The sequence below is a fragment of the Myiozetetes cayanensis genome, unplaced genomic scaffold (genome assembly GCF_022539395.1).
Source record: "Myiozetetes cayanensis isolate MyiCay16 unplaced genomic scaffold, myiCay2020 scf2-11, whole genome shotgun sequence".
Classification (NCBI taxonomy): Eukaryota; Metazoa; Chordata; class Aves; order Passeriformes; family Tyrannidae; genus Myiozetetes; species Myiozetetes cayanensis.
In genome coordinates, this window is record NW_026087411.1 from 30,571,938 (window position 1) to 30,585,165 (window position 13,228).

Below are 13,228 nucleotides of genomic sequence, written 5' to 3' on the forward strand. Positions count from 1 at the left end.
GAAAAACAAAAAGCAGAAATAGCCTTGCTGTCCAGAAAGAGATGTGTATGGACTGCAATGAAGGCTCTGTAGCTGTGGGCTGATGTCTGCTGCAGCGTCATGACCTACCAGCCACATGGGGTCCCAAGGCTGAATGCCAATAGTCCTCTGTGGAATAAAACTCAGCAAGCTACTGGGTTTACAGGACCAGAGCAGGAGCAGGAAATACGCAGTGTGTGTTTGGGTGAACTGAAGGCTCATCCTGGATTCTTGGACATGGGGTTTGGTGATGGCTGAGAATCACAACTGGCCTACTGAGATCAGTAGTTGAGCTTTGGTAAGTCTGGTGGTGCTGTAGGACCCATTCTTGAGAGGGCAAGGGAGGAAGGGGAAGAGCAGCAAAGGGAGCTCTGCTGTCTCTTGGGGTCTCTATTTTGTGTCACTGATTTCATTTGTTCTTCTCACGCAGGTGAGATGGACCAAAACTGCTGGCAGCGCGTCGGACAAATTCCAAGAGACGTCAGTGCTTAACGAGACCCTTCGGATTGAGAAGATCCAAAGGCTGCAGGGGGGCCGCTATTACTGTAAAGCAGAAAATGGGGTTGGGGTCCCTGCCATCAAGTCCATTCGAGTAGATGTGCAGTGTAAGTCGTTTAGCGGCAACCCAGACCTTCCCACAGTTCTACTGCATGTCTCTGCCTCGCTGCGGGGCCAGCGGGGAGCTGCATTGCCCTAGGACCACGTGCACCTGAATCAGGAGCAAAGGGACTGGAGTGGTGTCCCCAGGGTCCGTTTTCCATAAGAGGTTAGACCCATCCATGAAAAATAACAGCTCTGCCTGTCCTTGTGAGTCATTCTTATCTAGGTGCCATGGTGTCTGTCAGTGACAGGATTCCCTAGCACTTGTCTGGGATTTAGCAATGTAGGTAGCTTCTGCCTTCTTTGTCTTCATTTTGAAGCTGGTAGTGCTTGAAGCAAACCAATGCTTCTTAAAGTTGGTAGTGTCCCCGATGCTGGGAGAGTTTCTAAAATCAGTGCCCTGCTCCCAGCATTGCTACCTCTGTAGCACAGTGGAAACAGAGTAGAAGACTTTGGGGTGCAGCTGAGGAGACTGAGCTGTGAAGGGGTGGATGTAAAGGTGACTCAGCATTTCTCTGGCTGGTCACAGTGGCCATCTCTCTTGTGTCCTGCAGGTACTGTTAGTGGTTTTCCACTTGGGCTCCAAGTTTTGAAGTTTTCTCCTAATGTTTATTCTCGGGATTAATGTTTATTCTTGGGCTCCTATGGACAAAAGGGAGGGAAATTAAACTTATGCCGTAGCACCTATATGGGAGGAATCCAAAATTTATTGTCTGGGCAACTTTTGAACATATTTACTCTCTTGTAGGAGATTACCATTCTGCGGATTGTCCTTAGCTATCTACTAGTACAGTTTTCTTCAGCCCAAGTAATACCAAATCCCTCTCCTCACTCATATCTTCTGAGAATGCCTAGCCAGCAAGAGGAGATGCTAAAAAGTTGTGAAGTATGATAAAGCAGCTGAAACTGTCCCAGAACCTGTTCCCACACTCATTCTAGCAAGACAGTCTTCTGTGCTGATGTGCTCTGTGGTTATCTGTCAGTGGAGCAACCTCCAGGCTTCAAAACCCCAGTACATACCTGGAGATACTTTTGTAGATATTTTTGATGACAGCAACTGCTGCCTGACTGCTTCCTCTCAGTCCCGCTGTCCAGCCATACTGTGCCACAGACATGTGACTCTCATCAAACTGTGCCACAGACATGAGCATCCTTAGCTTTTGACAGGTTTATAATCCACAGTTGTATTGTATGGCTGGGAGAAATTCCCATCTCTGTTCTTTCCTTGCCCTACCCTTTATTGGTATGTGGACACCACCTACCTAGGCTGGGGAAATAGATTGCTTCAGCAGCAGCCACTGTGGGTAAGCTGGGTATTTTTTCATTGGCATCGCATCGCTTTGTTTAGGGGAGTTCTGACACTTACCCTAGATCTGCTTGGCTTCTCTGCCCACTTCTTCTCCTACGTGGATGGAAGCATACGATAACTCTCCATTTCAAAGGGGACTTGCTTTTCTCAAGCCTCAGTGTGACACTTTATCAGGGCCTGTGTCTCTAGAACAGGACTGTGCCATGAATCTCTTTATGCCCTGAGGGCACTCCCACAGTGCAGGCTGGAGCTAGAGTGATGTAGTGTCCCATGGTCCTCATGCAGCTCTGACCTGTAGAACTATGGGGCTAATGGGGTGGCCAAGGGCTTTCTCATACTAACATCTACTCTGCAGATGGACTTGGTACTACTGCACCTCTGTTCTGCTCACTTGGTTTTTAGGAAGGAGAGACTATTTTCTGCTAGTATTTGCAGTAGGTAAAGGGAACACATAGGAAAAGTCACAGGTTTTGTTGAACGCTCACCCAGGCAACCTTCAGCTGAATGAAAAAGAGTTTGAAAACAAACCCCTTCTTTCCCTGCATCCCATTTTGTAGTTAGAGGTAAGTAATCAGCCTCATGTATACCTTGGTGTCCTTGACAGCTACTGCTCGTCCTCAGTCATGCTTTTAGTATTAGACAGCAAGGTTGTACAGAGAGCATTGTTGGTGCCAAGAGGGTATTAAACTGGAAACTCTAACCTGTGTAGCATGATATTCTTTTGCCTCAAGTGAGCATCAGTGAGCCTTTAACGTATTGATTAGATACTGGCAGAGAGGCAGCTGCTGTTCAGAGTATTTCCATGTGGGAGAGAGAGAAAGTAAAGGAAAAGAAAGAATGAATGTTTACAAGCTCTTACTGTGCATGAAAGATCCCATGTGGTCATCTCCATGAGCAGCCTTGGGCCAAATTTATCATTTGTGCAGCTCACTGACATCAGTGGTGTTACTTGTACATCGAGGACATACATATCATTGTAGGCTTTATTTCAGTATTTCTCAGGAGGGCTAGACCTAAGGCTGACTGTTTCAAAAGAAGGCTGAAAGATTCGAGGGAGGAAAGCTTTAGCAACCAAAAGAAAACTATTGTTTTTCGTGTGGGGAGTAGCTGGGAGCCAAGAGACCTGAAGGGTGAACATCCTCTTTGATTAGAAAGGGAAGTGATTAACCGTACTTTCTGCTGAGAAATGGAGTCCTAGAAGGATGGTTGAGTCACTCATGTAAAGTTTGAACAAATAAAGGATAGTTAAGGACAAAGAAGAGGCAAAAGAAGAGAATCTATGCCCTGGGTCCTGGTCCAAAAGATTTTGCTGTAAAGTTCAGTCAACTTATGGCCACACCAAGACATCACTGTATGGAGAGGAGTCTTTTTTTTTCCATTTGTGTATGTTATTCTTCAACCTTGAGTGTTTTTTGGTTAGGTTTTTTTGTTTTGGTTTGGTTTTTTTCTCCTGAGATATTTTTTGGGTCTTGTCATTGTTCCATTAACGACTCTAGCCATACCTCTGAGCTGTGGTCAAGCAGACAAATTTCAGGTCCCATTACAATTGCTGTCTGCCAAGCATACAGCTCATTAAAATATGCAAATGCACAAGCTGACACTTATGAATCAGCAGAGAACATACGTTGTTTGGATGACTTGTTAACAGAAACTCATCCTTGCTTTCCTCTTGCTTTCTAGAAGTCAGATCTCCAAACTTGCAAATCTGTACAATAAAATGTAATGAAAATTAGGTGGCATAGGAGGGCAGGTGGCAATGAGCATGTTAACATGTTAACATGAGGAGAAGATTGTGCTGGCAGCACCAGAGACATACCTGAGTTTCCTCAAAGCTGAAAATGGGGTCATAAGGCTCCTGAAAATGTAGAATGACTTCAACTGAGCTCAAAAGATGCCTCATAAGACATACATGAGGGCACAGGAACAGACTTCAGTTTTAGAGTGTCAGTTCTTGTCAAGTGGGATCTTTACATTTAACCTCAATCAGTCTCAAAGGCGTTCTGGAAGGAGAAAGATCCATCTCCTCTGAGGTTTCCCCCATGCTACCTTGATGTTCAAACTTTGATACCTGGTGCAACTTCCAAGCAAATGATCCCTTTTTAGCGGGTGGGCAGCCCTAGGGGAGCAGTGTGCTCTGTGTGGATGCAGAAAATATTCTCCCTGCAGGGCTATTGTTTGTGTCCTTGCAAGTGAAGTCACTGACAACCATTGATTCAGTCATGATGGCTGCATGTCTGGTAGAGGTATGGTGAGAGAATTGTAAGGAGCGTCTTCTGAAAAGGGAGAAAACAAAAGAATCTGATCAGTTTAGGGATGGGGAATGGAGTTGAAGTGAGCAGACTTTGATGAAGAGGGGTAGTCAGTACAGCCCTTGAAGAAAATAAGAGGATATTTAATAGGGAGAGAAATTATACATTCTTACTACAGTGCTTTGCATTTCATATTCCCATGACTCCCCACATGACTTACTCCTGTCTAGATGATTCTCTATCTCAGTTCCTCAATCATGTCCTGATTTTCACTCTCACTCCTTTATTTGAAGGTTTGTCTTGTCCTTTGTATGGACATCTCACAGCTGTGGTCTTAGTCCCATGATTTCAGGAGGGATCTGGAAGCTGAAAAGTGGAGAAATGATGATGGAGCAGAGTTTCCTGGGATCCCTCTGACCTTTCACTGAAGTAGAGAGTTGTGATTTTGAGGGGGGGAGTGGGGGTGTACCAGTGTGGAAGGTGAGGCAGCCCACTGCTCTGAGAGGCATGTGGCAGCCAGGTGGTTTGAGAACTTCATGGGGATTGGCAAACCAGAGACTGCTTTCTATTCTCTGAAGGTTGTTTGGTGAGCGGGACAATTTTGGCTTCTCCTGTCTGTTCCCTTTAGATATCAGTTGTATTACTTGCCCTCAGATCGGTTCTTAAATCAGCAGTTGTCATCAGCCAAATGTGTGGGACCTTCCCCTCTCCTCCTTGGCGCCTGGAGCATCATATGCTCTGCAGGCTGTACACGCAGACCAAGCTCGCTAACAACTGCTGCGACCCTCCCTACCTTCCTTCCAGATCTAGATGAACCTGTTCTCACCGTTCACCAGACCATCAGCGATGTACGTGGCAGCTTCTACCAGGAGAAGACCGTCTTCCTCCGCTGCACGGTCAACTCCAACCCACCAGCTCGCTTCATCTGGAAGCGGGGAGCTGAGACGCTTTCTCACAGTCAGGACAATGGCGTGGACATCTATGAACCCCTCTACACACAGGTGAAAGAAAGCAAACCTCTGCCGACTTTTGTTGAGTGTCTTGCTGATGCAGGGCACTGTCATAGATTGTGTCTCCTTCCCTGTATGGATTATGATGTTGAGGAGAGTGTGTGGAGCACTGCAAGGAGCACTGTCTCCAGAAGGGCTGGTAGAACCTCCTGCATGCAGATTCCCAGGATACAGGAAGAGCAGGGCAGCAGGGGGCAGTGTGACAGCCTAGAATTACCTTTCTCTTTTTGTCACTCTCCCTGAGAGCAGGTCACAGCTCCCCTAATGAGTTTATGTGGCTGTTGGATGGCTGAGACTAAAACCCAAGCAAACAATTCCAAGATTGGGTTTCCTCTATCTCCCATTGCTTTTTTTTTTTTTTTTAACTGAATGCCCAAGCCCCATATGTGAGGGGAAGTGCTTCCTGTTTAGCAGTATGAGCGAATGGGGCAGGCATTGCTGTGGGATCCATGAGCTTTTCCTAATGACCTCGAGTAATGGGGAGCAGAGATGCCTGGGCACTTCCTGACTGTTGTCCAGCGACAAGGAGTCCACATCCTTTTTGTTTGTCCTGCTTGCCTGTGTGGACAACCATGTTCCCCCCACGAATACCACTTCCTTCACAGTAATTAGCCTGCCAATGCAGTGGGAGACCAAAGGGAATTTTTCTCATGCCAAGGCACTCTGGGCATGTTATCCTAAACTGAGCTCCAGTTCTGAATGTCCTTCAGATGCTAATCAGCCCCAGTATTTCCAGCAAGGCTGCTAGGCAGCACAAGGCAGTGATGGGTGAGAAGGGAGGGCTGGAAGGGCAGCTCCCCAGGGCACCTGTTTCATCCCAAGCACCTTACTGCATTCCCAGAGCCGGGCCCTGAGCACATTCTGCCCAAGTCTGATTTCTGAGCAATGCCCCAGGCAACCGTTAAGTTAATGTAGTCGTGTTCATATTTTATTGAAACACGCCATCTCTGCAGGTCATGGAAATGGGCAGCCAAATGGAAACATTCAGGGGGATGAGGAGGGAGGAGAGAGCTGCAGGTTAGCAGCAGATTTGCAGAAACACTGTAAGTCAGCACTGCTGTTCGGCCCTGAAGACAGCTTTGTCTGTGCACTATGTGGCTCCCAAGTAGGACATCCCTGGCCTTAGAGGAAGCCACCGTGGACTCTCTGACTTTCACTGAGCTCAGTGTAATTAACGGGAGACATTGCTTAATGAGAGGATGCATTAGGACTTGTGATATTTTCTTCAGCTAAATAAGGCATCTGGCAGAAATTCACCATGTTGCAGCCTTAATGTGTAAAGGACCCATCATCCTGCAGCTCCTTTCAGGCAATGTTCCCAACACGATGGGTCATTCCCAGATCTGAGAGAGGGTGTTAGGACTGCTGTGCGCATAGAGAGGCATGCCCTTATGGTCTTTTCCTTAGCACCAGTGTAAGCCTGTAAGTTTGGGTTGGTAAGAGTTGAAGTTAACAAAAACACACCTCTGCAACACTGTCAGGAAAGCAAAATCTTGCTGGAGCTCAAATGCACTGTGTTTAACAAAGCACCCGTCACTGGAGTTTGCAATATTGTCTTTGAGACAAACCTGTACCAGTGTCAGGTTTGAATAGGCTTTTGCGTTAGAAAGGAGTTGAAGACTTTATACATATTTACCCAACATCTAATAATCAATGAACAGGATACATATGACCCTGTAAGTAAGTAGATGACATGCACTGTGTAAATGCCGTCATTTGTGTGGCATAGCAACAATCCTCAGGGGACAGGACTCTCATAGGGTTATTGGTGTCCCAGGTATTTATTGTTCTAATTTATTCAGTTCATGTCCTTGTTCTCTGCATATTAGCATGCCTGAGCTCATTGTCCAGTCCCCCAAGGTTGTCCTTAGGAGGATTTGTCATGCTGACACCTTCTCACATTTGCAGGCAGTTATGGAATGGTTTCTCCAAAAGAGATTTAGGCAAACACAAGGAGAAAATAGCGACAAGCTGTCGGGAGAAGACATATGAGTTGCATGGTGTGCAAACCATAGGATGCATCTCAGAGCTTTCTGCATTCCATAAATAAAAATCTACAGAACACATCTATCACTAATTTAACAACTTGATTCTGTTTCTATAACAAGCCAGTAACTAATGGAGTGCCAGGCAGTGATTTTGTTTGTGTATTACCTTACTATGAGAAAAGGCTATCAAAGTCTGTGCAGCCACTCTGGATTTATATCCACATAAATGAGATTAGAATCTGGAAAAGAAGGATCAGAAAGTTTTGGGAATTCTTTGAGTATTTCTCTGAAATACTCTTTCCCTCTATACTGCAAATTTCTACAGTGTAACTGTTGGACTTGTCATATTTAGGCCAGCATTAATGCCTCAATCTGCTCTAATTTACTTTGGTTTGGCAATGTTGACTCCCCAATGACTTTCCTTGTGTTGCTACTGACATCTCAGAGTGAGTTCCTAGGATCTATTCTGAGATGTTTAAGGTTTGTCATGTTCTGCAAGATGATTCTGGCAGCAGCTGATGAGAAATTATGCCCAGACCTGTTTGGCAGTGCCTTCAGATCAAATGTCAGTCTGTTGCTGGGTGTTTTGAGAAATCCCTGAGGTGAAACTACTACTGTAAACTTTTTGGGTCTCCTTTATATAGAGCTGGAGGGACTTGGAATCTGCTCGGTACCCTGAGGTTTTGATGAGACCTGCTAGTAATATGTGAACTTTGGGACAGGTTATGGACTTGCAGTGATGATCTGTGCTTTGTACACCTGTGGTTTTTTTTTTTTCCCCATTTTTCCCAAATCCTAGGGTGAAACCAAAGTCCTGAAGCTGAAAAACCTACGACCTCAGGATTATGCCAGCTACACATGCCAGGTGTCTGTCCGCAATGTCTGCAGCATCCCTGACAAATCCATCACCTTCCAGCTCACAAACACCACAGGTAAGAGGGGATGTGAAGGGTTCCTGCAACCTTCTGACCCCTTGCCTGCTCAACAACCATTACTCCTGAGGAGGGTAGCACAGAACCCTGTCCAGGGTGTGCAGTACATCACCCTCATGTACGTGGCTGCTGGGATTACAGAGCCTTCACATGGAAGTCTTGTGGCCAGGGATGCTCTAATTTCTTGTAGCACTGCATATATCCGGTGCCTTGGCCAGGCCTGCCATGAGATCATTGAAGGAGACTACGTGTAGGTGTTGAGGCACTATGTAATTTTTAATTCAGACACTGTTTTATTTATTTATAATTCTGAGTGACTTTAAAAATAGTTTCGATACATCTAGAGCTGGGCAGTGCTGCAGTTCTTACGAATAATTCATCCATGTGTGACTCTGGCCTGGTTTGCCGGGCTGTGCTCTCAGCACATCCCAGCTAACAGGTTCCAGTGGTGCCGGTGTTTGTAGAAAGCATGCCTCTGTGGTGCCTCCCCAATAAAGAGATTTTACACTCATATTCATGTCAGCAATACTTGAGGGCACCTCCAGTTTTCAGCAGATTCAGTTTGATGCCTCTTGCTTGACCTGCAGTAAACGATTGAGTATCACGTATCAGATACTGGCAAGGACCCGATTGCAACCTGTCCATTAAAAAACAGAAGAAAACAAAACCACACACATACACAAAAAAATCCCCACCTGCAAAGCCCCCCCAGGTGTTGAATATTTTCAAATAGTAAGTAAATGTCAGGAAATTGCTTCCAGCTCTGGGGTATTCCATGATCAGAGAGAAAGGCATTGTAGTGGTTTGAATTATTCACCTCTCTAATGTAACACAAAGCAGTTTGCATCCCTTGTGTCGTCTTTGTGCAGCAGAAACAGAACTTTTTCTGATGCTGCTAACTGTTGACAGGATATTGTTGATACTGTTTAAATTATGTTTATTGATCTAACTTGAGCTCAAGGCGTTGAACAATAGTTGCCTCATTTTAGGTAGGAAGAAGAAAAGTAATGAGCTTAAGAAAGTGAATTATAGCTAGTGTCAGAAAAAAGTATTCTCTATGTAGTAAGATCTCTGAACATATCTTGAGCAACTCACCCTATTACCCGAATTTCTCTCAGGATGAGACTGTAGCAAATGTTGAAATATTCTCTTTAAAAACCTATCTTCTGCTCATGATGAAGCAAGGGATCTTATAGAGCTCTTCTTCTCTGTGTGTCTTCACCTTTGAGGAGTCAGAAAATAAATTTCTCTTCATGTCCATTCCCCCTGCCAGCCCAAGCACAGAGAAACTACCCTTCATTTCAATCCAGCCCCTTTACTAAGTGAATGGGGAAAGTGTATTTTCAGGTTGTAGCTCCAATCAGAAGTCAGTGATATGTCTGAATTTACACCAAGTTGTTAAGTACTTACTTAAGTTCTGAACCTGGACCATGTAGTACAAATATCTAGTATTTTCTTCCCGTTGCTTAATTATAGATGCATATTTATACATAGTTACATTGGAGCCTGGCACTACAAGCTCAAAGGGGCCATGGAAAATGTGTTCATAGCAAATTGTATTAAAAGTTGGCAGTGAAAATGAAGCTGGCATTGCAGTGTGAGCAGGATTTGTGTCAAATACCACAAGTATATTTAATTAGAAATATTATCTGGGTTACTTGCCCTGTAGGTAGTATTGTGCATAGATGAGGAAATATTTAAAGGAAATTCTTTAGTTCTTTCCTTTTTTGTGTAGGTCTTCTCTGTCCCTCTTGCAGTTGAGCTTTCACAGCTTCTCTAGCCTTGGCTGCGCCCAGAATCCTGAGCAGCTTAGCTCAGGATGCTTTTGCCTTTGCAACTGAGAAGGGCCCAAAAGGCACTCAGATGCTTGGAAATCCATCTCTTAAATATTTATAGTCCCCAGCACTACAGACCTTGAGGGAAATTGGTGGGTCAGGTCATGTCAGGCCAAGGGAATCTTCTCAGTTCATTTGCTGTTCCTCAGCTGGCTCCTCAGTTCCACAGCTGGCTCCTCAGTGGCCTTTGGGCAGATCATAGTCTCCAGCAAGGAGATGTGCTTCTCCCAAGCTCTGCGTAAGCAACTTGGCCCTAGCAGCAGGGGTTGGGTTCTTTGTCTGCAACCTTAATGGGAAGTAGATTTCTCTGCTCCTCCTCTGTTCTGCTGCTGTTGCATGGTTCCAAGCAGCAGGTTGGGTCTGCAGGGCCACAGGACCAGCTCAGCACTGGGCTGTCATCACCTGCTCCAGCAGGGTCAGCCTGATGTTTTCTCCTTCCTCAATTTCTGCAAAATTAAGCAGCCCAGCTGGTTAATTCTCCAGCAGTTTTACTGCAGCAAATTGGACTTCAAAGGGAATTGAAAGCGATTCTTTGTTTTTAATGGTCCCCTCGATGCTCTGCAGACTCCGCCAGCAGGTTTTCTGAGCCAAGAACAAAAGGAATTGCCACAGGTTACAAATAAATGAGATTCATCTCCTGCATAACAATGTCTGCAGTCTGTTAACCTCTGTCTGCTGACAGGAGTGGGAGTGGGGAGTGGGGATCCACACAGGCTGCCACAGCCAGGGCTCCATTTTGAGGTATGTCATGGGAGCTTGCTGCCTGGAGCTGTGCAGGTAGCAGATTTGCAGTTTCCTTACCGCCTTCTTGCATTACACACAACCTGTCCTGATGCAGTGCTTGCACCAGCATGTCACATTTTTTCTATGTTGCCTTGTCCAGAGCTGGGCAAGATGAGTGTGGGTCAGATATGTGCACATCAAATGCTGCAAGAGCCCTAAATCTGAACCAGCATGTGCAGGACCTCTGGTCTGTGCTTCCCAACTCTGACACCTTCTCTCCGGGTAGAGGCCAGTCTCAGCCTTTCTCTGTCTCTGAAGGGGATGTATGCTGCATCTGTCAGTTTGTCCATGCCCTGTGAATGTGAGACTAGTTCAATGTCAGAAGGCAGAAACAGCAATTTGGTGTCAGCTACACTCAGTTAGTGACAAGATTGTGTCTTACCCAACCATGGTGACTCAAGCTATTGAGTTTCTGGGCTTCATGGTATCTCATGAAACCACCTTGGTGAGGATGTACAAATCCTTCCTTTGCCATTTACTATGCATTAACCCTTGTGCACTATTTGCAAGATTCCAACAAAGAGAGCTACCAAAGTCTCTTGAATGCAGATTGTGGCCTCCCGAAATTCAAGGACTCCAACCCCTGGCCTCAAAATGTCCAGTGCAGGTGACAGAGGAGCCCTCTTCTTCCTTAGGCACAATTCACCACCTCTGGCAAAAACAGCATGTACTGTGGCCAGGGAGGATGTTATATTCAGTGCACCAAACCAATAATGCAGCACGGCAGTAGTTGCACTACTAAATTACGGCACTGGTGCTGAGGAGAGAGCAGTCCTCCTTGCCTTGTTTGTATGGGCTGTAATTTAGGGATCCAACACAAATCCAGCACAGCTCATTAACACAGGGTCCAGGGAGAGAGGAGGCAGAAATAATGATGCTGTTAAATCAGGCTTCATGAATATGGAACAATATCTTATTTTGCATTATTATGACTGTTACTTAAAACACACTGTCCGCCTTTGTGCTGGGGACTGATGCTTTCTCAACTCTGTCTGGATGGAGCCAGTCATGGTGCTGACAGAGGCTTTGAAAGGCTTTTCATGGAATAAAATAGAGAATACAAAGGGAGGTATTTTTGATCAATTCCTGGAGGGGGCTGTAATGAGAAGGTGCAGAAATAAAATAAACTGAAAATCAGGTACTAGGGTATTCAAAGGAGAGGTTGTCTAGACGTTTTGAATGAGTTTCAGTTCAGTTGTACATGGAAGAGAATCCCTGTGATTGTGGTAGCCCCCAGGTGTATAGAAAAGTGTATTAAACACCCAGGGAGGTGAAGGAGGTTAAGAGCAGGTGTAGAGTTGCTGCTCATGATTTGTTACTGTGCAGACAGGTCCTGGTCCTCCATATCAGGCTCCGAACTGCTAGGACTATGCCTGTCAAAGATGTCTAGATGGGTGTGAGAGATGGAGAGGCATATTGTAGGACAGCTGACATCCTTTTAGTTTAAGACCTTCTCTGAAGCTCCCTTCTTGGGATGAGTGGTTCAAGCTGTCCTTGAACACAAGCAGTGGTTTGGTTCAAACAGGCTCCTCTGAGCATATCCATTCTCCTTCACCTCTCCATCAAGTCTACAGTGGCTTTCCATTGCCCTTATGCCTAACTGCAGCTGCTTGCACCAGGAGTCAAGAAGCTTTTAGCCTTGGGTTTTCCACTGCCAAATTTTGTCTGTTTTCCACCCATGCCTGTGCAAAGGGTTCACTGACACCTGCATCCTAAGCCCTAGAGAACCTGCACTTGGCACTGATAAAATGTCATACCTAGTTTGTGCTCCAGTCCTAATGATGAGTGGTTTAGGTATGACCTCCATTCTGGGGTGGTTCCTCCCTATGCTGTTTGTTAGCCCTGAGAGCAGAGTGTTCTAACTGAAAGACATGGTAAGGATCACGCTTTAGATTCATGGGCACTTTGTATTTGTAATGAGTTCACTGATCCCTCCAGCTCTCCCTACTCAAACCAGTCATCATCAAGAATAAATCCTAGAAAGTAGGAAGCTGTGTACAGGCAAGTGCATGGGTCTTTTTCAAGCTCAGGAGTGTCCCTCTTTGTACATTTCCAGCCCCACCTGCTCTGAAGCTGTCTGTCAATGAGACCCTGGTGGTCAACCCTGGTGACAACATCACTATGCAGTGCTCTCTGATGGGTGGTGACCCACAGCCAGAAGTTGTTTGGTCTCACTCTCCTGGCCCAATACCTCCCAATAGCCTTGTGCAAGGAGGCAACCTCACGATCTGGAGGATCCGCGTGGAGGACTCGGGCTACTACAATTGCACGGCCATCAACAATGTGGGGAACCCAGCAAAGAAGATAGTGAACCTGCTGGTGCGGTGTAAGTTGCTGTTTTTCTCAGAGCATGGGTTTTCAGGGCAGAGGGGTTGGATTTGCATTTCTCCTGGCTGTTCTTGTATGGCTGAGGGCGAATGTGATATTTAGCAGCAATTAGTATTCTGGAGAAGTGCCTGTGCAAATTTCTCTGCTCCCAGACCAACAGCTGTGCAAGCACTTCT

At 45.7% G+C, this 13,228-nt stretch overlaps 1 protein-coding gene across 1 annotated transcript in view; it reads left to right on the forward strand.

Moving 5' to 3' along the window:
- Nucleotides 1-13,228, forward strand: part of MDGA1 (MAM domain containing glycosylphosphatidylinositol anchor 1) — a 148,505-nt gene that overhangs the window by 48,052 nt on the left and 87,225 nt on the right. Inside the window, exons 3-6 of the mRNA XM_050315589.1 lie at nt 449-623; nt 4,981-5,177; nt 7,974-8,106; nt 12,781-13,050. Coding sequence (XP_050171546.1) covers nt 449-623; nt 4,981-5,177; nt 7,974-8,106; nt 12,781-13,050 — 775 coding nt within the window. The remainder of the gene's footprint in view (nt 1-448; nt 624-4,980; nt 5,178-7,973; nt 8,107-12,780; nt 13,051-13,228) is intronic.